At 40.5% G+C, this 24,531-nt stretch overlaps 1 protein-coding gene across 2 annotated transcripts in view; it reads left to right on the top strand.

Moving 5' to 3' along the window:
- The window catches only part of invs (inversin), a 143,953-nt gene that overhangs the window by 33,718 nt on the left and 85,704 nt on the right, over positions 1-24,531 (top strand). Inside the window, exon 3 of one of the 2 annotated variants that reach the window (XM_042332359.1) lies at positions 12,180-12,346. In XM_042332359.1, the coding sequence (XP_042188293.1) occupies positions 12,180-12,346 (167 nt within the window). Of the gene's footprint in view, positions 1-12,179; positions 12,347-15,699; positions 15,749-24,531 lie in introns of those variants that run through there. The other variant, XM_042332360.1, reaches the window with a different exon arrangement.

Here is a 24,531-nt window from a genome sequence, read left to right as displayed (position 1 = left end):
ACTACATTACGTTTCTAGATTCATTAACCCATTAAATGTATTTTGGCTACGAGCTTTCATTCTGGCTTTAAGCCGGTCTCTTTATTTCCTGCTCTCCTGGAGGCACTGACTTGCTGGGATATGGTTCCACGCACACATAGCAGCCCTTTAGTATCTCACTCATTGCTCTGAGAGCTGATACAGACTACGTGGGCTGAATGATCTCCTTCTGCACTGTAAATTTCAATGATTTTACGATTATATTCTTAATATATGAGATTAGATGGTGAGGGTTGGAATGTTATTTAATCCTGGGGCACCACAGCCAAGCTCAATTCTCTTCTCATTCAATATATACAAACAATAGAGTGCCCAAGAGAAGCCCAAGTATGACCTTTTTTCAAGGTGTGTCTCCCTCATGGTAGGAAAAGCTGTGTCTCAACACAATACCACCCCAAGGCAGCATGGCTCAGATTAGGGATGCAAGAGTCTGTCCAGCAGGAGTCTTGGATAGTGATTAGGAACACGAGTTGAAAATTCCAGTTTTCTGTGAAAATGCCTCAAAAGAGCAAACCACAGCAACTTGGACAAACCTCAATAAATCCAAATTTAAAATTTAAGTAGGGTATATAAATCTAGTCAGATTTTTGTTTGTGCTCAGAACCTTGACCTCAATATCTCGGGGACCTAACTGTTAGTTGTCTTGATAGTTCTCAGTTGACTCCTGTGGTGGTTGTTGGAGAGTAGAGATAAGTCGCAGATAAATAACCATTCACCAGCGGAACCTGATCAGGATATTTGTTTTTTACCACTCGTAGAATGTCTGTTGTAACCGTGTGAATTATTTATGATTTGGAATTTATAGCTGTCTGCCATTTTTAAAAAAAAACACATTCTATTCTTAAGACTCTGAGATTTCCATGCATCCCACCTACACATGTAAATCTCAGAGATAGATTGTTGGAATCAAATGCACACTCTTTCCTTGGAGGGATGCATCCCGCTTACGTAATTCTGCTGCAAGTTGGCAAGAGCCAAGGCTTGGGGACCCCAGAGTGTTCGTTGGGGATACTGATGGAGTCTAACCAGCTAAAACTGCAAATTGATAGCACTGTCTGGCAAGCTTTCATGCTGCTTGTCCAACTGAGAACACCCTACCCATTACCGTGTTGGCTTGCAGGGTTAACAGGAAATGAATGGAAGGATTCCCTACCCCGTCCATGTCCTGCCGATGAGCCAGATTGGCTGTGCTGTCATCAGCATTGCCTGGGATACCATGGACCTGCCTGGCTCAGGAATTGGACTACTAAGAGCGCCATAGAGGGCTCGATTCCAACATTCCATTGTTAAACATGTCACCTTGGAGCCTGTTCAGCTCCAAGGAGACCTTGCTCACCACCAACCCAACAGTTAAGCTAGATAGACAAATGCTGTTTCGCCTAATCATCGAGACGTCCTTGTAGAGGTGCTTAACAGATGGAGAAAGGAAATCCAGAACAATGCCTCTTTATGCCAAGATAACATGACCAGAGACACAGGTTCATCGTTGTGAATGATAAGTTTAAGACAGGTACCAGGAAGTATTTCTTTACAATAGCTACATCGAGTAGAATTTGTACTCTGGAAGGACAAAATCAGATGAGTCTTCTTCATCCAAACGTCTCTTGTAATACTTTAGGAGAACAATCAGTTAATTCTCCTCCTAGTCTTCTACCAATCCTGCTTTTAAATTGTATTCTGCTTGCCCAATCTCTTCCTACAGTGAAAAACATAATTATTGTTCAATAACTCCCCACCCCATCCCACCCCTGACTATACAATTGACAATCAGGAACTTGGCTCAAAGAATATTGTGTGTGTACACCCTTATCCTACTAACATGTTAAAGTACCACTTTTTTTTTACCATCCCCACTGAATTTTTTAAAAATATATGTACATTATCCCAACAAATTGCTTGCTGCTGGTTGTGGTCGGCTTTAGTTTTGGGAAACCTGAATAGCTTTTATGATCAAAAATGAGGCAAACGTATTTCAATACTTACAAAATGTTCCAGTTAATTGTAATCCTACTTACAGTTCCAACTGTTTTAACGGGCAATCAAGAACAGACTGGACATTATTTTGACAATCCTCTCCCAAGGCTCTCAGTAATAAAAATATGCCTTGAAGGAAAAGGGCAGCAGTAGCTAAAGGAAGCCGAGAAGATGTGGTGTTCTATTTCCTCTTGCCCCATCCAAAATCATTTTACTTGCAATCTTTGGTTCTGACTTATGTTATTGCATATAAATAGAGACACAAGTGATGAGTTGTATACATACCTGATCGTGATTCACAGCCTCCATGCAAGTTACAATACTCCCCCATTATAAGATACTGTAATTTATTGTGGGTCTGTTTATAGTGCAGATTTGCTGCAGCCCCATGATAGAGAGACCTGGGTTCGATCCCTGGCACGGTGAAATGTTGGGCAAGTTTCCTTACTCCATACGGTTCCGGTTACCTAGCAGTAAGTAGAAACCCAGTTGTTAGTCAATTGGCGGATCGCTTTTACAGGGGTAATAATTCCTTCAAAAAAAAAAAATTGGTCACTTCAATCCACAACTGCTTGTCCACAACTGGCTGCTGCATTTCACCCACAAAATATACAGTCAATTTACTTTATGGTATATTCTGTAAAGCACTTTGAGACATCTCAAAGATGTGATAAGACTCTATCAAATGCAAGGATTGTTATTTTATTGTTAACAGGAAGATCTGGCAGGTAAATTTGTAGTCGGAGAGGTGGCTTAGGAGGGAAGAGTTTAGATTCTTAGAACATTCAGGCCAGCTCTGGGACAGGAATGAGCTGTATGGAATGAACATTGCATGAACATAAGCTACACCTGCACATGGCAGGCACCAATCTCTTGGCTGGGAAATAATGGGCTGCAACGGACAATTTAAGTTCTAATAGGAGAGTGGGAAGAAAAGCAATGTGATACAGAGAGGGGAGGATGTGGCAGGGACATGCTGAAAACGGAAAAAACCTTGACTCGTGTGGAGGATAAATATTATAAACACCAGCACAGAATAGTTGGGTGAATGGGAGGTTCCAATGCTGTACATTCTTTGTAAATTTTTGTATGGTGCTTTGGGACGTCCTCCCGAAGTGAAAAGCGCTATATCAAATGCAAGGATTATTATTATTATTATGGTGGAGAAAAAAATATTATCCCCAAATTTAAAGTTTCACTCAACAACAACTTGTGTTTAAATGCAGGGTAGTGTCTCAGAGCGCTTAACAGTGGCGGAGCCTGATGCCAAGCCGGGGTGTGGAGGTGACCTTAGATATGGTAGAAGAGGAAGGTCTTCAGGTGTGATCTGAAACGAGGGGGCAAGGCAGAGGGATTATGGGAGAGCAATCCAAAGTTTTGGGGATGTAGCGGCTGAAAGCATAGCTGCAAATGGTGGAGGGTTTGAGGGACAAGCAGGAGGCAGGAGCCGGTCGAGCGGAGATGGCAGATGGTGGAGTGGGCAGTAAGCAGATTGGAGAGGTAGATGTATACTCCAGTATTTACTTGACAAAATTGAGTGTAGAATATTTTAAAATTATTTAAATACATGTAAATGCTTTGGACGTTAGTTTGTAAGAATTTATTTTATGTAATTGTGGAAGAGAGTGACTATTTGAAATGTGATCACATCCCTATCTTGGACAAGTAAGCCTATTACATTCAGCCCAGTGATTGAAAGGACATGTCATATCATAAAGGGGATTGCTGGAGGAACTAACTTCTAAAGTGAACCAACAGTGCTGCACCCAACCCAGGAGCATAACACTGCCTCTATCTCTCTGACTCCACCCTCGACTCCAGGACCACTGCTGCCCTGACAGAATGTCTGTCGGACACCAAGTCCTGGATGAGAGCTAACTTTCTACAGTTGAACGTCAACAAGACCGCGGCTCTCCTGATTGGCTCCCGTCAGCACTTCCACACCTCAGGCGCTGACAGCATCACCATCCATGGTTGCACACTCCACCTCACTAAGCCAGTCCGGGACATGAGCTTCTTGTTTAACCCTCAGCTATCCTTTCTACCCCACATCCATGCCATGACCTGCTCTGCCTTCCCCACCTCCGCAACATCACCCGGCTCCGCCACTGTCTCACACCACAGGCTACTGAGACCTTCATACACTCATTCATAACATGCAGGCTCGACTACTCATACTCCCTGCTTGTTGGACCCCCCAACTCCTCGCAACACTGCACCCCGTGTCCTCTCCCGCACCAGGCTCTGTGACCCTATCACCCACTTCCTCGTCCGACTCCACTGGCTTCCCATCACACAGAGGATACAGTTCAAGATTCTGGTCCTCACCTTCAAAGTCCTCCACTGCCTTGCTTCCCCTTCCTCTGTAACCTTTTAACGCCCTACCAACCTGCCCACTCCCTCCGCTCAGTGGTCTCCAGCTTGCTTCATGTCCCCCGCCTCACCCGCCCCACCACTGGCAGGCGGGTCTTCTGCCATTCTGCCCCCACCCTCTGGAACTCCATCCCACAGTCCCTCCGCCTCGCCCCCTCCTTTACCTCCTTCAAAATCCATCTCAAGACCCTCCTCTTCGAACGTGCTTTCGGTCACCCTCCTCCCCTCCGCCCTCCACCCTCCCCGATCCTGACCCCCAGCTTGGGTTCGAAACACTGATTGTCCAGTGCCCTAGGATGCCCTCCCGACGTGAAGGGCGCTATAGAAATGTAATGTTGTTGTACATATTACATGCACTATTATTTTGTGAATTTGCTAAGGTTTCTGTCATTCGTATTTAACGTGGATTAAAAACTTCACTAACAATTCATCAGTGTTCAGATTCATTGAATGCTGAAAACTGGCAATAGATTCATCAGACTAGTTAATAAGTTGGATAATAGTTGTTTGCTTATTGTAAACTTTCATTTGTGTAGTCATTTTTGGAATATCTCTGAATATAGAATTAACAGGTAATCAAAAGCAGATTTTGTTTAATGAACCGGAAGTAATTTTGTCATTAACGGCTTGTATTAATGTTAATACATGAATGCCACTGTACAAATGTAATTTATTATTGCTGTTGAGTGCCATGTAACACAGTTGGTGAAACCAAATTCTTTCTTCCTGTCTTGCCTTTTCTTCTGCTTTTCCCCTACCCTAACACACATCCAGATACACAATTTCATGACAAATATGCTGATCTTGTAATAAACTTCTGAATCTTGGAGTCACTTGCTAATTATAATAGTTTAACTTTGTTCCCTTAGATTATAATATCTCAGTGCTATATAGACACAATATATAATTTACATTTATATAGCACCTTTCACATCAGGAGAATGTCTCAGAGCTTTACACATCTGGCTTTAAAAGTTGGGTGAGAGGGAGTGAATTAGAGGGACTCCAGGATGAAATTCCTGAGAATGCAAACATGGTTGCACTATGGACCCTTTTCATTTCATATGCGCGTAGCCAGCCCACTCATTTCCTGCACATCAGGTGCTTTGTGTACTAAAATGGTTTGTTTGGTTCATTTGGACCCCTACATGACTTTTGTTGATGCCTAATAAAATGTAATTTGACCTTCACTTTACAGTGCCATATTCAGTAAGGTTCTGTTACAATGGAATCCTGGAGTCTTGTCACTTGATTATTCCTAATATAAGCAATCTTTCATGTGTTTAGAATAGGACTTCCCATTGTTTATCCGCAAGGATCAGGAAGTGCCTCCATTCAGTTAACCAATCTGGTTGAATAAGTGGTGTTTAGGTAAACAGCTGGCAATTTGCTTGCAATTGTAAAGTATATTATTTTTTACTTGTGCTCAATGAAATCTATTTCTATGTCTGTATTTCTATGTCCGTACAGAGAATTTCTAGATTGTTTGCACTGCTTATACTTTTTCATGTTTGGTACTACAAGTGAAAAGAGTGAAACATGATTATGAACAGTGTTTCTCATGCAATACAAAATTACATTTGTATAGTGCCTTTCACGTCGGGAGAATGTCCCGACGTGAAGGGGGACTTCTCGTATCATTATAGATTAGGGAGACAGTAAATAGTTGTTTACAACATTTTTGGGGCTCTATGTGCAGTGAAGGGACGACATGCAAGTGTATGCTACAAGTGAGAGTGCTATCACAAAATTTTTATTTTTGGTCAGCTGGGTGTCTGACACACGCGGAAACCAATCACCGTGCTTAAGAATATCTGATATAATTCCACTATATGGTAATTAAGCCGAGGAACAACAATGGCTGATGTGATTCTAAGAGATGAACACGGTTGTAAATTGGTTGACTCTTAAAACCTTAGTACATGTGTGTAATGAAGGGAGGCTATGTTTGGCCAGTAAAACAGTGATTTTAGTTCAATTGTTTTGTGCCACGAGCAACACTTTCTCGCTCCCCTCCCCCCCCACCTGCACACAAATGTATAGTGCTTCTTTTCCTTGAAACACTATTAAGCACTTTCTGGATTGCCTATTAAAGACACCATATGAATGTAAACAAATCATAATAATAATAATAATACTTGCACTTGATATCACATGGTCAAAATATCTCAATTTACTTCAAAGGATTTTACTGTAAACTTTAGCGACTTTATATTTCTAGACAAATGAACTGTGCACAACATTGTCTTACAAACAGCCAGGAAGTGAATGACTGACAGATTTTATCTGGGGCACTGTTGGCCAGAATACCGAGAGAAACTTGTTTTACTTTTCGAATAGTACCATCCACCTAAATAGGACTTGGTTGATGTCTCACCCGCAGGATAGCATCTCTGACAATGCAGCATCACTCCAGCACTGGAGTATCAGCTAATCTTGTACAGTTTCATAATGATAGCATCAAATTTCCGTGGTGCTAAAATGGCCAATTTTAGTCATAATACTTGCATTTTGATAGAATAGCTCATCATGTTATTGAAACATCTCAAAGTGCTTTGTAGAATATACTGTAAAATGGTGTGTCTGTGTGTGTTTTATGGGTGAATGCACACAGCGTGTCCCATAAACAGCCATGGAGTGAATGACCTATTTTATTTGGTGGATTGTTGACCAGGACACCAGGAGAAACTCTCTTCAAGAATGTTTGAATTGAGAATAGTGTCGGATAGTGTCCAATATCCTCCAAATTGATACTTTTTAAAATTTGTATGTCATTACCCCCAATGTAATCTATGTTAATTATACTAGGAAGCATGTTGAAGGCTCTTGGTCTTGCCCAACCACACCCTACCAAGTGACAAATTGACAACTTGATGGTAAACTCTTATTTTGGTCTCTGCAAGAAAGTGTTTGGAATCCAGTTGATGCTTCCCTTGATAGTTAAATTAGAATTAGGAACTAACTAGTTAATAAGTGGTCCAAGATGCTACCCCATGTGAAGGGTACTATATAAATGCAAGTTGTTATAATGATAATAATACAATATAATACAAATTTACATTTATATTACTGCCTTTCATGTCAGGAAGACATCCCAAAGTGCTTAAGAGAACTGGCTGTAATAATACTTCTTGCATTTCATATAGCTGGTATAAAAGTCAAGAACGTCAACTTGAACTTCAGTTGTGTATTTGTTGACAATGTCAATATGCACAGAGCGAAGTACCATAAACAGCCACGAAGTACGTGACCAATTGATCTGGAGGATTGTTGGGAGGGGCACTGGGAGAAACTCACTTGTCTTTTCGAATAGACCAGGGAGTTTGTCAGAGGACAGCTTCTCTGATAAGAACACTTCTCTCCCATATTGCTTTGGAGTGTCAGATGAGATTGAGGTTCAAAGTCCCATTGTGGGGCTTGAACCTAGTCTTCTAACTTAAAGGCGAGAGAGCTACCAACTCATCACCTGGGTAGGGCATCATGGATATTAATCTGCCCCCTCCCGCTCTGCAGCACAGTATATTGGAGCTGAAACATTGTGCACTGGCACACCTTTCTTCTCCCCCCATGTCTTAACCCTAACCCCCCCATTGTCCTCAGACTCCAGCGTTGAAGAATGTCCATCATGCATCATTGAGCTCTTGTGCTGGTTGTATTAAAACTGACTGCAGAACAGGTAATTTCTTTTCAACCACTGTCTCAAATTGTTTTTTTTATATAATCTAAGGAACATTTTTCTGTCTGTACTAGTAAAATGGTGAAACATAGCTGGACCAACCCTGGTATTGTAATGGAACCATCATGGGAATATTCATAGTCATAAATCAAGACCGCTTTGAAAACTGTCTTTGCACTTGAAATAAATGAACATATTACATGTGGTCATTACAGACGAGTGCGTATGATTTGGTGCGAGTTTTTCATTAAAGGCTGACAAATTGGTTAAATGTGCAATACATTTCATGTGTGAGCCCTGTAGCTCAGTGGTTAGAGCACTCGCCTCACAAGCGTGAGACCTGGGTTCAATTCCTGCCAGGGTGAAATGTTGGGCAAGTTTCCTTACTTCACACACCTCTGTTTACCTAGCAGTAAGTAGGAAGCCAGTTGTTAGTTGATTGGCGGATCACTTTTCTGGGGGTAATAATTCCTTTTTTTTTTAAAAATTAGTCATTTAATCCATGACTGTTGGGACCCAGCTGTGCGCAATTGGCTGCCGCATTTCGCCCACAAAATATACTTTACATTTCACTTTACTTTACAGTATACTTTACAGTATATTCTGTGAAGCGCTTTGAGATGTCTTGAAGACATGATAAGGTGCTATGTCAAATGCAAGAATTATTATTATTTCAAATGTAATATATTGGATTTGTATATTTTTTAAGAAAAGTGGCACAGATTATTTCTCAACACGCTTTTGCAATTTTTCTCCAAAATGCTTTTGATAGTTTGCAGCTCTTATTCTGTTCAGGATAAGAAAAGGGCTGAAGTCACAAGCTGTCAATTATTTCCATCTTTAACTGCTAGCTTACTGAGTTACAAAGATCTTATTCACTGTTTGTTTGAATGCTATGGATCTAAGAAAGACTGATCTGTAGCAAAATGATTTACGGAATAATAACTAAACTACAGTGCATTAGGTTAATCAAGAAAACTCAATAGGAGCATTGTGTATTTTGGTGGGAAATTTATATTTAAAAAATTCTTTATTTGAAGCCTAAAACAATACCGCTATATAGAAGATGAATTCCTTTCCCAGCAGTTAATATTGTATGATACTGTTACATCTCTGGAACCTCAATTCTTGTCATTTAATCCAAGTGCTGATGTGAATGATGTTGATGTGAGATGCTAGCCTGCATGAAGGGTGCTATATAAATGCAAGTTGTTATTGATGAATTATTACAATCTCAGGGACAGTTTTCAAAACTGCATCAAACTATGCTTACTTTAGTGGTAGTCAATTCTGGTATTTGTGTGGACAACGTGTGCTGTAACATATTTATTGAATTAATTTCACATAAGTGATGACAATGAAAGCCTGTTTTATAAAATTAAGTACCAACACTGATTCAGAATAACTAGAGTTGAGTTGCTTTTAGCCATGGAAATCGCAAAGAAACATTCGAAGAACTTGTGAATTTTCATTTTTACAACACCTTATTAGGTTGAATTTCCTCAAAGCACCTTATCATGCATAAACGGTCAGTATTTCGAATGAAGAATTAATCTGAAGAATAGGTGACCAGGTCACAGGAAATAATCTCTTCCTTTTTTCAAATAGTATGAGATCTTTAGTGTCCACCTGAATAGGCAGGTAGAATCTCAGTTAAATGTCTCATCCAAAATATTTTCAGACGTGCTACACGTTCAACAATATGGTACTGCACTTGTGTCATTTTAGATTGTGAGGTCAACCCCTGATGTGGGGTTTGTACCCACAGCCTTCTGACTTACAAGCAATTGTGCTACCATCTGAGTCAACCTAATGCATAGAATAATAAAGTCTACACATATAAGTAAAATCACTTTAAAGCCTGTTCTACCGAATAACTGACTCTGCTCTAACTAAAGTCCAACATCCCAATAATGCTTGGAGTCAAATGGCAAAGCAAATATTTGTGGCAGTAACAAAAAAAATAAACTGACAAAAGTAGCAAAATAAACAGACTTTGATAAAACTCTGGTGAAAATGCTGAAGAAACAATTTTTATTTGTCAGCCGGATGTCTGACGCATGCGGAAACTCATCACCATGCTTAAGTAGCCAAACCAAACTGAGAATTCCATGCATCCCACCTACATGTGGAAATTCCAGAGATATTTGTTGGAACGGAACGTGCATTCTCTCCCTGGAGGGATGCATCCTGCTTACCTAATTCTGTAAAGCCTTAATTCTGGAAGGCACAGATTGGCAAGAGCCAAGGCTTGGAGACTCAAACTTCCTGGCTCCTTCCTCAAGGATATCTCCTCTCTCCTCTCATCCCTGCCCCTCTGCACTGAATGCCTGTTCATCATGGGCGACTTCACCCTTCATCTCAATTCCTCCTACCCCATCTTCTCTGACTTCACTTCCCTCGTCTCCACCCTAAACCTAACCCTCCATATTAAATCCCCAACCCACAACTGTGGCCACCCCCTTGACCTCATCATCACCCATGCCCTAGATATCACTGATCTGTCCATCACAGACAAGGCCATCTCTGACCACTTCTTCATCTCCCTCTCCTTCCGTATGCCACTCCTTTCCTCCAAGCCCTCCACCATCTTTTTCCGCCCATAGAAAAAGCTTCTGAGTCCCTCACAAATGTCCTCTCATCCTCAGACCTTCTCTCCCTCTCGCAATCCACCCCCAGCAATTCGGACCCAGCCGTCAAGCTACTAAACAGTCGCCTCCCCTCCATCTTTAATTCCCTTGTCCCCCTGAAATCCAGGACCGAACAATAAATTAGTCCCTCTCCTCAGGCTCAGTTCCACTCCCATTCAAAACAGCTGTCATCACTCCCCTCCATGAAAAAAACATATCTCGATCCCTTCAACCTCGTGCACTACAGTCCCATTTCAAATCTGCCCTTCTTTGCTGAAGGTCTGGAACGTGTTGTTGCAAACCAATTTCACTCACCCCTCGCCCTTCACTCCCTACTTGAACCCCTCCAGTCTGGTTTCCGCCCAGCCCATGGCACAGAGACAGTGCTCGTCAAAGTAACAAATTATGTCCTTTCCCTCCGACTCTCTGCTTCCTCGTCCTCCTGGACCACTCCGCTTTGTTCGACACAGTCCTCCTCCACCACCTCTCCTCCCTCATCTACCTTAGTGGGATCGCATTCGCATTGTTCGAGTCCAACTTAACCCACAGCCAACACTTCATCTTGGCCAATGTTTTTTCCTCTCCACCCCCCCCCCCCGGTCACCTGCAGGGTACCCCAAGACTCTATCCCTGCCCCTGCCCCAGTGACTAGTCTGCCCTTCCAAGTGCTGCCGATGAGCCAGGCTGTCTTTGCTGTCATCTGCAGTGCCCTGGAGCCGGCTGGCTCAAGAACTGGACTCCCAAGACCACCACAGAGGTTCGGCTCAATTCAGACATTCTGTTGCCAAGTATGTCACTTTGCAGCCAGTTCAGCTCCAAGGAGACCCTGCTTACATCACCCAAGGAGGATACAAAAAATAAACAGAAACAAATTGCTGGAATATTTTCTAAAGCAAGGTTCCAGCTTTATGACGTTATCTAAATCCTTCAAAATAATACATTCCATCAATTTATTAGATCTTGGCGGATCTTTTAACCTAATGTCCTGCTCTTTTTACCATACTCTTTAATACCTCTACTGCCCAGGTATCCATATGTCAGTCAGCCTGGCGCAGTGGTAGCACTCTCACCTCTGAGTTAGTAGGTTGTGGGTTCAAGCCCCACAATGGATACTTCGAATCATATAGCCTATGCTGACACTCTAACCAGTGTTATGGATCTTCAACATTCGCTTGAAGAGCAGATAAGACTGCTTGGTGAGTTCAAGGTCCTGATGTGGGCCTTGAATCCACAACGTGACTCAGAGGCAAGAGTGCTGCCAATTGAACCAGGCAGGCTGACACCTGCCAATGTGAGTTTTTACAGCAAGCTATGCTAGCCTAGGATATCCTCACTTGTAACATTCCTAAAATTAGGCATATCAATGGTGTAACTCATTGATATAAATATGTGGAATGGTGCAACATTAAACTGTAGAGAAATCAGTGAAGTGCTTAATCTGACATTGTTTTAAAATTTTAATTTATCATTCCTTTTTTTAAATCTAGGAAATCCAGATTTCAAAGACACAGAGGACCAGTTTGGCCGTACACCACTCATGTACTGTGTGCTTGCTGACAGACTGGACTGTGCTGAAGCACTTCTTAAGGCAGGAGCTAATGTTAACAAAGCAGATCGAGGTCAGAGGACAGCATTACATCTTGCGGCACAAAAAGTGAGTTTTGTTAGAATTATCTGCTTTTAACATCACTAAAGGTTAGTGACCACAAATTGTAATTTGCAGTTATAATTTCTAGGGCCTTGGTACATCCTCAGAACGTGAAAGCGCTACAAAAATGTCATTTGATGTTGTTGTCTGTTTGTCTGTTATGTGCTGGATTGGATTATATAAAGAAGATATGGGGAGGGGAATAAGTGGTATTTTCAAAAATATATATTTTGGTCTTGCAGTAACAAGTAGAAAAACATCTGGCTAAAGCAAGACTGGAGCATTTTATACCATCTGAAAGTATTGTACTGTCTTGGGAACAACGATTTGACATATTAACCCAATCACAGTGTTTCACAATTGTTCCAATATGTTCAAGTTGTACTTCAGGATGAGAGCTGCATTTTCTGGAACAGTCATTTTTTAAATGTTATTAATCCCTTTATGACATGCCCGTATTTCATTCTTATGGAGTCCCATAGCGTAGAGATTAGCATGCTCGCCTTGCAAGCAAGAGGACGCGGGTTTGATTCCCAGGCGGGGCGCAACCTTAGGCAAATTTCTTTATTCCATACGCCTCTGCTTACCTAGCAGTAAGTAGGAACCCGGTTGTTAGTCGATTGGCGGATTGCTTTCCAGGGTAATAACCACTCAAAAAAGAAAAAAAAAATGGTCACTCAATCCACAACTGTTTGTGGATACTGCTGTGCGCAATTGGCTGCTCATGTTTAACAAAATACATAGCCAATCCACTTACAATATATTTTGTGAAGCACTTTGAGACTTCTCAGCGACGTGGTAAGGCGCTACAATGAATGAAACGATTATAAGGACTGTTACAGTAAGATCAAGAAAGGCTTTCAAGGTCTTTCTTGGTCTCCCTGTACCGCTTACTCTACCTGAGGGCAAGAAGACAGCTACACTGGAATTTGAATAGCAAGAAGAAGCTGGGAATTCCTTCCCTTGTCCTGGCACCTTCTATCCCATGGGACGTCACTCAGCGCCTTCTTATATGAACCCATTTCTATGACTGCTTTTGGACACTTCTCTCCTTCTCAGTTGGGTGAAGCACTATGAGAAGCCCCCTTGATGTGAAAAACAGACACCATGTACATGTAAATTGTTGTTTCATCAAGAGTGTTGTTCTTTCAGTAGGTTGAGCCACAATGCTTCAGAAATATAGATCACATAGATCTGAAGTGTGTTTAATCAGATTTTAACAATTGATTTGTTCAATCACATTTGTGATATCTACTCCTTCATGCAGAGCCACATACTTTGGCTTTAATTTCGAAATGTTGCATGGGAACAAATTTACCATCTCGATCAATTTTCTTCCTGTAATTACTGGTTTGCTATGGTAATATCTTTTTTCACCTTTTACTCAGTAACACCAACAGGTTTGCTGACAGATCACGACAGTGATTGTTGTTGTATTCCGTAGGATTATTCAATAAAAAATTGTTTTATTACAATATTTGCATTTGATATATATCTTATCACGTCCCTGAAACATCTCTTTAAGTGCTTCTTTACAGGATATATGTAAAGTAAATTGACTGTATATTTTGTGGGTGAAACGCAACAGACAATTGCAGACAGCAGAGTCCCACAAACAGTTGTGGATTGAAGTGACCGATTTGTTATTATTTTTTTTGAAGGAATTATTACCCCCGGAAAAGTAATCCACCAACTGATTAACAACCGGGTTCCTACTTACTGCTAGGTAAACAGAGGCGTGTGGAATAAGGAAACTTGCCCAACATTTTGCACTGCCAGGAATCATACCCAGATCTCTCGCTTGCGAGGTGACTCCTCTCACCACTGAGCTACAGGTCTCCATGATAAACAGCCATGGAATGAGTGACCAGTTTTATTTGGAGAATTGTTGGCCACAACACCAGAGAAACTGGGATAGGATCTCTTACATCCACCATGACATGCAGATGGGACCATGATTTAACATCTCATCTGAAGGACAGTACTTCTAAAAATGCAGTACACCCCGCAGTATTGCATTGGAGTGTCAGTGTTAACTGTGTTATTGATTTATTATTGGTTATGTATAAATTGCGATGCTTTTCTGCACATAGGCTTCACTCAGTCAGGTCAAAGTTGCTGATTCAATGTTGTGAATTATGTAGCATATGTCAGCACTTGCTGATGGTCAATCTGACTGGAACCAAATATTCAGTCAAATCCTCAGTTCTACTGCAGTTTGAAGTCTCTGCCTTGGTTATATTTGGATGATTGGATCATCTTTTTCATTCCCTTTATACTCCTGTTGCATACAGTTTGAAGCTACCTAGAATTGGTTTCTTGTGTCCTACTTTAAGCATTTAAGTAGAATAATTCTGAATGAGTTAAATCCATGTTATATTCTATTGCAGTATACAGCTAGTGCTAAATACTGTATGTAGAATTAGATTTCCTCTGGAAATTTGGTATTTGGAAAATACAGTAAATTGATGGCTTACTGGACTCAGGGTATCTGGAAGGGATCTGAGAGATGAGAATAATCTATGAATACATTTCATGCCAGATGAACATCAGTGTCTTTATCAGCCTGTACATTCCTATGTTCATATCTGTAAAAAACTGGATTTAGAGGACTGTTGATTTAAGCTACGACAAAAATGTTAGCACTGTTGTAAGTAAATTGCAGTCAGTGTTTCATCCTATATTTCATCCTATATAAGCACTCTGAGATGCCGCCCGCATGGAGGGCGCTAGATAAATCCAAGTTGTTGTTGTTTCACTGTTTTACAAGAAGCACCAAGTACATTCAGTATGTTCGCAGAAAACAGTAGTTTTAGTGATGTGTGGGCATTCATGCTGTTCATTGAAAAGCAGATTGAATTCCAGTCACTCTTTTTTTTACCATCTGAAAAGAGCAAACACAAGGAAATTCTTCACACTTCTAAGGTTGGGAATTCCACTATATGCTTCTGTTCACACATCGTCGGTATTCATTTGGAGAAATTGGGAATTCTCGCCCCAAGTGTATACAGTACATATAAACATTCAGGACCAGGTCTTTGTACACATTTGTGTCTGCTAGGAGCAGTTCTTACCAAATACCATTATAAATAAAGTAATTGTTTTTTTAAAAGAAGTAGCAAAATCTAGAAGGTTTACAGAATTTTGGAAATCATCTTAGGAAATTGTGATGTGGCTAAAAGATACTGTATATCCTTCAAGATTTTTTCAAATTATCTTTAGTAAGATTCCCAATTATTCCACTAGGTATAATTTTTAAACATTTGTCTCTAATTTGTTTCAGGAAAAATGCACCAGTTAAAATTTTTATAATACTGATCACCAGTGCAATGAAATCTTCAGCTGCCCAATGGTACATTTGGCACAGTGGATTTTCACTTGTTTGCAGTGCAATAGAGGAGATGCATGGTATGTCTTTAGAATTTTAATCATATACTGCAAGTGTACATTGTGGAGTCCTGTAGCTCAGTGGTTAGAGCACTCGCTTTGCAAGTGAGAGACCTGAGTTCAATTCCAGGCAGGGCGAAACCTTGGGCAAGTTTCCTTACTCCACACGCCTAATAATAATCCCTCCAAAACCAAAAACAGTAATAAAATTGGCATTTTCAATCTACGACTGTTTGTGGGACATTGCTGTGCGCAATTGGCTGCCGCGTTCGCCCACAAATTTAAAGTCAATTCACTTTACAGTGTGTTCTGTGAAGCGCTTTGGGACGTCCTTCCGACGTGAAAAGCGCTATATCAAATGCAAGGATTATTATATTATTATTATTATTTGTTTCTACAAGGAACTATTCCATTCTGGTATTCACATTGAAACCATTTATAAAACATGCTGTGGGAAATGTCACTTTGTGCCATTCACTCAAATAAGAATTATATGCTTGTTTTAGGAAGATTTGGTATGATTGCAGATAGACCTGTCAAGACTCCCAGTTTAATATAATTTAGTTGAAGAGTGAATTGAAATTGCTGGCAGCAATGTAAGAAATGGTGACTTGCTCTATTTTGTACCTAACACAGTTTTGTTGCTGTATTTTGTGTTTCTGTCATTTGACAGTGATCAGAACCCAGTATCTCTTTTCTTTCATTAATAATAATATTAATATTCCTTGCATTTGGTATAGCGCCTTATGATGTCATTGAGCCATCTCAAAGTGCTTCACAGAATATATTGTAAAGTGGATTGACTGTATATTTTGTGGGCGAAACGCAGCAGCCAATTGCGCACAGCAGTGTCCCACAAACAGCCATGAAGTAAAGCATCTTTAAACTTAAAAGCTCCATGCAGAGCTGTTAACGTGATTTGGATTTTGAGAGTTCTTAACCAGTTTCAAAACCTAAGACAGCAAAGTGTGATTTTAAGTAAAAGGTGAAAACAAGACTTGAGAAAACTACATGGTGGAGAATCATGGTTGAGATATGCGCCTGTCATGTCGGCACCTATTGACAAATGCAGCCTATTTTTGATATTGTGTCCCTTGATGATAATTACCATTCAAGTTTCTCTTTGCGGCTCAGATGCCTTAATTGTTCTGGCCTTTAATTCAGTGAAAGTTGGAAAAGCAGCACAGGAAAAGGAGGAGGAGCAGGCCCTATTGCCAGTCTGGCAGAGCATACAGCCTGAGCTGCTGGGAACAATCAACCTGTCATAATGTTATGATTTGTTCATTTTTATACCTTTTATTAGCCTTCTCTTGTTGTGCCATTTGGCCTCTGGGCCTCTGAAGTGCTGTCTAATTTGAGAGGTTTGCTTCTGTCAGAGTGGCCTCAACAGGGGCAGTGTTAACTGTAGTGACAAATAATCAATACCTGTCCTTGTCATGTGGAACGTGTGTACTTGGGCCTTTCATCTGGAGGATTAGAGGTCTAATTGGATTGAGAATAGCAAAGGTGGGCTGTTGCTCAGCCCTGTCAGTGCTGTGGAGCTGTCAGTTGTCATCCTTATTCATACCTGAGAGAGCAGTGACGGGCAGAACTTTCAGTGTTTTGGAAGCAAAGTATAATGCATGAGGTTGGATATCTACAAAAAGATTTCTGTCCCAAAGTTGTCATTGCAGAATGGGTGGACTGTTATTATAATGGAGCTTGATTATTAATACTATCCCCAGTTTGCCAAAAAATTCTGAAGTGTGGATCTTTGTGGTAAGGTATTCAGCAATAAACAACAACAACAAAATTACATTTGTAAAGCGCCTTTCATGTTGGGAGGACGTCCCAAGGCACTGGAGTTACGGCACAGAGTTACGGACCAGGGGTCGGGGAGGATGGAGGGCAGGGGGGGAAGCAGGGAGATTGAAAGCACGGTCGAAGAGGAGGATCTTGAGATGGGTCTTGAAGGTGGCAAGGAAGAGGGCAAGGCAGAGGGACTGCGGGATGGAGTTCACTTAATTTACCTGTAATAACAGGTAAATTAAATGAACTAAAATGCAATGACTGAAATTTTTTAAAAATATATTTTTCAAGGACTTTCATTTTGGACATGCCTATGGTCATCTTCCCCTCTCTTCCTGGCTCATTGTCAAGGTCTGCCACTGTTAAGTGGTCTGAGACGGCCGCCTGCATGAAGGGCGCTATGTAAATGCAAGTTGTTGTTGATGTATTTTTCGTCTGCATCAGAATAAGAAAAGCAAGAAACTGCAGTAATTTGCTTCAAATGAGGTAATAAAAAGCTCAGATCATTATATTTCCTGACTTTATAATTTAGTATTCGTGGAAAAAATGGATTGGTGATAGGCATTTGTGCGTGAATGTATGCGTACTTTAGGGAAGGAAAATGTTTTGGAGAGCTTCTCACTCTTTCCTCTTATCTGAGTTTATTGGAGTGCATTGTGTACCAGCCACTCGCTAATGGACTTTTGATTCTTTAGCTGTGTAGCCAAGAGATTCCTATATCTGAGTAACAGTGGCATAGAAAATGTTATTGAAGAGCATTAAGGAAAACCTGTCATGTTATTCTGTCTTCTAATTGTTTGTTTGTAAAGGTCAATACACTCGAGATGAATACCAACTGAAACTCCTCTATTTGTTTCACTATTAAGATCCTAACACTGGAATCTATTTGCCTTAGTAAGTTGCAACTCTCCTGGAAATTGGAAAAGAGCCCCAAATTGAAAGTATTAATAGTGTCCTGCTCAGTTAGTCAATGATTATTTGGAATAAAGTGCACACCCCCAATTTACTTCTAGCCAGCAATGGAAGCTACCTATTTCAATTCATTGTCCCTTTCATGTTACCTCTATTCCAACAATAACAAGAGCACACTTAGTTTACTTTGGAGATGAAAATGCAGCATTCACAAACACAAAACCATTGCACTAATAATAACTTAATTTCAGTTTGTGTCAAGAGGATGTCCCAACAACAACCACAACAAAATTATATTTGTATCGCACCTTTCATGTCGAGAGGACATCCAAGTGCTGACAAGGTTTGCATCTGAGCTGGGGGTGGGTGGGGGGTCGAAGGAATGTGTGGGGAGCAAAAGATGGCCGTGGTCAAGGAGGAAGATTTTGAGGCGGATCTTGAAGGAGGTGAGGGAATGGGTTAGTGGTAGGGACTCTGGCATGGAGCTCCAGGGTAGAGGCAGATATGCTGAAAGCCCAACCACGAATGGTGGTCCAGGGGATGTGAAGCGGGACAGCGTTGGCTGAATGGAGGGAGTGACAGGGTTTGTAGGTTTTGAACTATTTTGCTTTCTGACCTTTATTTGGCCTGAGAAACCGTCTGAATGCCAGTCACAATCATAAACTGGAGTCATATTGTTCACTTCTTGATGGTACATTTACTGACCTTGGCGTGCTAAATTATTTACCAACACGTGGACAAGGTTAGGCTCAATAAATCCACTGATAAAGGGAAAATAGCCCTCTTATACTAAACGCTTTGGTCTTTAAATTACTCTAAACTTTGCATTCCACTTTCTGAGAACTTTGTGCTTAACACTGGACACGTACAAGCTTCCGACCAGAATTTAGTGTCTTCATTGAAATGATCCACGAGAACATAAAGTCAGTTAAAAAAGGCTGGAAGCAGGAGCTGGAAGAAAACCTTGAGGACTGTTGGGTGATTGATGTCGAGATCTGCCTATTCAGTGTCCCTGTGTAATAAAATTAAAAAGACACATTTTAAACTCTAACTCTGTTTGCTTCCTGGCCAAACATAAAGTGATTTGCATCCTTGGAGTATGGGAAAGGCTGCAGAAAAGTAGTGCTATGTATGTTTTGAAATCTTTCACTATGTAGAGATTCCCATCCATTACTTCAATGAAATGGCAATGTCATCTGCATCTTTGGATCCTACCATTGAATGCTGGGGATTATCAATAATTATTACAATGAATTGGGTAAGATTCCACTTTTTTCAACTTGGAGATGTTTTACAGGATTGTAGGTTTCAGACAGCCGGCCCAAGGGAGTTTTGTGGATTTGAATTGTTTAGGATATCATACAATTGAAAGCATGAATGCATTCCTTGCGGCAAAAAATGTCCACATTTTTCAAAAGGACTGGCAGCCTTTCCTGAACCATTACTGCCCTATTATCGATTAGGGAATATTAAACATAAACATCTGCATGTCCATCTGTTCTATGTTATTCATGGACGGGGAGATCTGTTTCTGAATTTGTAAGGTCCAGCAATGCAAAGAAACCTTTTGCTAGTTGTGATCTTCTCTATTTTATTGTGATATATATTCCATATGCTGCCTACGTTAAGCCAAATTTGTGAATACTCTGTTTTGTGGATACGGAAAATCCAATACAGTACAAAGTTCAAGCATCATTGTGGATTAAGAGTATTCAACTCAGAGAAGTTCATTTCATGTTTGCCTGCAGAGTACACAGTCACTACATTTACAGTAAATCCTGTGAAAGGGTTTGAGATGTCCTCCCGACCTGAAAGGTGCTATGTCAAATGTAAGGATTATTCTTGTTATAATATCAGATAGAAGGATTATTATTAATTTCTGTGCAGCTGTTAATTAGACACTATGGATTTCAAATTCATGTCAGAAAACAACCTTCATTACAGTATATCAAAAGAATGGCTGAATGTTGCCAAAAATCCACACATTTAGTTCACGTAACTTATGACATTTGCTTTGCATAAATGCTAGTAAAGTTGCACAGCAGGAGAAGTGCAGCAGCAATTATAGGGGAAATTAATGATGTTATGATTTTAAGATACAGCAAGTAGTATAATTTTTGAAAATAATAATAATCCTTGCATTTGATAAATCCATTTAAACACAGTGGTAGATTATTGCATAAATGTTTAAATTGTGATATTTAATGGTGTTTCTTAATAATGACTTTAATAAGCAAATAAGGTCCCTTGGATAACTAGAAATATGTAACATAATAACATGGCGGGACAGGCTCGAAGGGCCGAATGGCCTACTCCTGCTCCTACATGTTATGTTATGTTAACATTGAGATCTCATGGGTTGGTTACCGGAGAAGTCCTTTTTGGGAACTTGGATTTGTTAAGAATCTTATTGAGAAATACAAGAATTTAGACTTGAAAGAATGCTGTTTTAGGTGGTTGAGCTTTTTTTTGTCACTGATATTTTGGTTGTATTTATGAGCAAGATGCTCTGCTGCAGTTCTAGGTGGAAAGCGCTTAGGGACTTGTGCATGAGCATTTTTGAAAAGCAGTGTAGGAATATGAGTCAATAGGAGCAGAAAAGATGAGCTGGAAACTGAATATTAATTGCAACTTCACAAATACTCCCATACATATCTATAACCAAGATAGAATATTTTTTTGATATCCTTTGTTTGATTTCGTGCAAAGGACAATGGTTCAGCACAGCAAATGCATCATTTCACCTGTCTCCCCAAGCAGGATCCAATCAATGCTTATTGATTCCCTGCTTTTATACAGGTTAAAGGATGTTCTGATCTCAACTACGTATGTGAGTGACCAGCCATGTGCTGTTTCTGCTTTCAGAGTAAAAACAAATACAACTAAAAGGACGAACAAATATTTTGACATTGTGATCTGTACTATGTTTTAAAATATCCCAATATTGTATATACAACACTGACATACTGTTTTTTTTCAAAACAGTAGCTGGTGAAGAATTCTTTATATTCTATCTCAGAGCACAGGACTTTGATGTATTTGGCAAATTGATTATGTTGTTATTGGCTGGCAGGATGTGTGACTAGTCACACAATGTCTATTTCTCTTCACTATTTCTCTCCAACATGGAGCAATCACCGTGGTTAAAATACTCCCATACAGGTGAAAATTGGTGAAACTATCTCACCCTATCTGAGATAACAGGCTTACAATGATCTGTTTCTGAGCAACCCAGAGATGGGTATGTCTCTTTGCCAAAGCCCCTCACTAAATTAAGCAGTTAATGAATAAGAATGGTACGCAGCAATGGATTTCAACCTTCATCAAGGTGGTTGGCATGCCACAAGCTGCCCCTGTAATTCCTTCCACAACACTGAAGGCAAATGTCTGTTGAATAGCTGGGGAGCAAACTCTGAAATTTGGGCTGACAGCTGCTGGAAGGCGTTAGCTGGAAATTGGGATTGTGAACTCATGCTCAGTTATCCAGGGCTTGGTATCCATTTTACAACAACAGCAAATTGCATTTATATAATGCCCTTCATGCTGGATAGCCTGATGCTGTGCAGGAGGGAAGTGATGACTGTAAGCACTGTCAAAGAAGGAGGTTTTCAGGTATGATAATAAGAATCCTTGCATTTGATATAGTGCTTTTCACGTCTCCTAGATGTCTCAAAGTGCTTCACAGAATATACTGTAAAGTGAATTAACTGTATATTTGTGGGCGAGATAAATGATTTGAGAGTGAGGGAGAGAGTTTGAAAGTTTTAGGGGAAGGTGGCTGAAAGCACAGCCGCCGAGGGTAGAAAGGAGGGACAAGCAGGAGGTCAGAGCCAGGCGAGCGAAAACTGGCTCTGGTAGGGGAGTGGGAAGTAAAACAGGTCAGAGAGCTAGGGAGGTGCCAGAGCATGAAGGGATTTGTAAATGAGTGTCAGGATCTTGGAGTTGATCTGTTCTGTGGTAGGGAGCCAGTGGAGCCAAACAAGGACTGATGTAATGGAGTTACAGAGTTTAGAGCGGGTGAGCATTCAGGCAGCGGAGGTCTGGAATGGTTGGATTTTGTGGATAGTGGAACTGGGGAGTCCAGCAAAGAGGCATTGAAATAAACGAGGAGGGAGATGACGAACGCGTGGATGAGTGTCTCGGGTGCATTGGGTGTAAGATCTCAGTTGCATTTTAATTTGTATGCAGAGAGGAAACCAGCTGTTGCTCAAGTTCTGCATTTCCAACTGGTAGAACCATCGCTCATGAGGTAGGGATTTGTGGCCGAGTTGTCGTATGATGTTGGGGGCAATGTTATCTGTCACATATTTCATGGTGAGCTGTGATGACAACCAGATACAGTATGATTTAACAATTTACATTTATATAGCGCCTTTCTCGTGTGGAAGAAATCTCAAAGACTTTAACAATGCTGGTTGGGCACCAGAGATGGTGGTGGAAGCCTGGCAGAAATATTTTGAAGAATTATAAGCTCCTGTGTAATACGTTGGACTTTATTGTATTAAATTTATTTTTAATTACCATTTATGTGACGTTATTCCTACAAATCAGTGGTATTTGTGGATTTTGTTAGCCCAAACACATGTTTATCCTAGTGTGGTTGGTTGTGTTTTCATGCCAAAGGATGTATCTTTGAATTTCAGGAATTGTTCAACTAAAATAAACCGTTCTACTTCTGTAAAATATGATTGCCTTTTCATTAAGCCTTGGCCTCCATTTTGTTATCTCTGCCGCCACCAGCATAGGTCTGTCACATTCTTCAGAATATATTACCATACTTAAAGTGCTTCATTCTTGCTGGTTGAGGCAGAACATTTGAACAAGTCAGCCCAACATCTGATTAGTGTCTTAACTTGCCGCCAGCAGTAAACTGCATATTGAAATCTGCAATTGTTTTTGCCTGGGTAGTAAGTGAATCTACTTCCTGCTTTCGAACAGTCAAGTGTTTAAATGCCCACAAGTGAGAAAATCGCTCCTCTCTCAATTACTTGAATGATTTTTGACTGTTGACTTTAACACAACTCTTGTTAAAATATAGTCAAATTTTGGATTCACATTTGCATCTTACTACTAGAAGGTTTTTTCTATAATTTACCATCACCAATGTACTTAGTGTCTTTTTGGATCGTAATTTTTTTTGCACCGTGCATATTGTGTTAGATTTCAGGTGAGATTGACGAAACATAAACTGCCTTTGGCTAATTATATTGAGAATGGCTGAATGGCACCCAAGCCGAAACACTGTACTAAGTGAGGGAAATGTAGCCCCAGATTCCAGGAAGGAGACATTGGATTCAGGAAACCCTGAACTTGAAACTTGTAATAACACTCAGCTTTCCTCTTCCTTTCAACTAGCAATTGGATACATAGGTAATACGATTAAACACTGAAGAAAATCCCATTCTTGCTATAGAATTATGACCACAAGTATTATTCACTCAAACTAGTAAAACCCTTCAAAAAGAACTGAATGATCTGAACAGAAGGGTGAAAACAGAGTGACTGAGGATTAGCTCAAGAGGATGATTCATTTGCAAAAAAATGAATGGAAGAAAATTAAAAATATGCAAATCCAAGGGTACAAGATCAAATATTGAGTTTATATTGCCGCTTTGGTTCTAGGACTTTAGTGATGTGAATTGGAGAGCGAGATTTGTACTGAATTTGCCCTACTTCACTAACATCCATTGTTTGAGAGTGGCTCATTTGGTACTAATAATCCTTGAATAATAATCCTTGCATTTGATATAGCGCTTTTCACGTCGGGAGGACGTCCCAAAGCGCTTCACAGAACATACTGTAAAGTGAATTGACTGTATATTTGTGGGCGAACGCGGCAGCCAATTGCGCACAGCAATGTCCCACAAACAGTCGTAGATTGAAAATGACCAATTAATTATTGTTTTTTTTTTTTTTGAAGGGATTATTATTAGGTGTGTGGAGTAAGGAAACTTGCCCAAGGTTTCGCCCTCTGCCTGGAATTGAACTCAGGTCTCTCACTTGCAAAGCGAGTGCTCTAACCACTGAGCTACAGGACTCCACGACTTCTACTCTTTGCTGAGGGACTTGGAACTCAGTCTTGGATAGCACTCCAAAGCAGTGCT

The sequence above is a fragment of the Callorhinchus milii genome, unplaced genomic scaffold (assembly GCF_018977255.1).
Source record: "Callorhinchus milii isolate IMCB2004 unplaced genomic scaffold, IMCB_Cmil_1.0 Scaffold2, whole genome shotgun sequence".
NCBI lineage: Eukaryota > Metazoa > Chordata > Chondrichthyes > Chimaeriformes > Callorhinchidae > Callorhinchus > Callorhinchus milii.
This window is presented reverse-complemented; position numbering and strand designations above follow the sequence as displayed.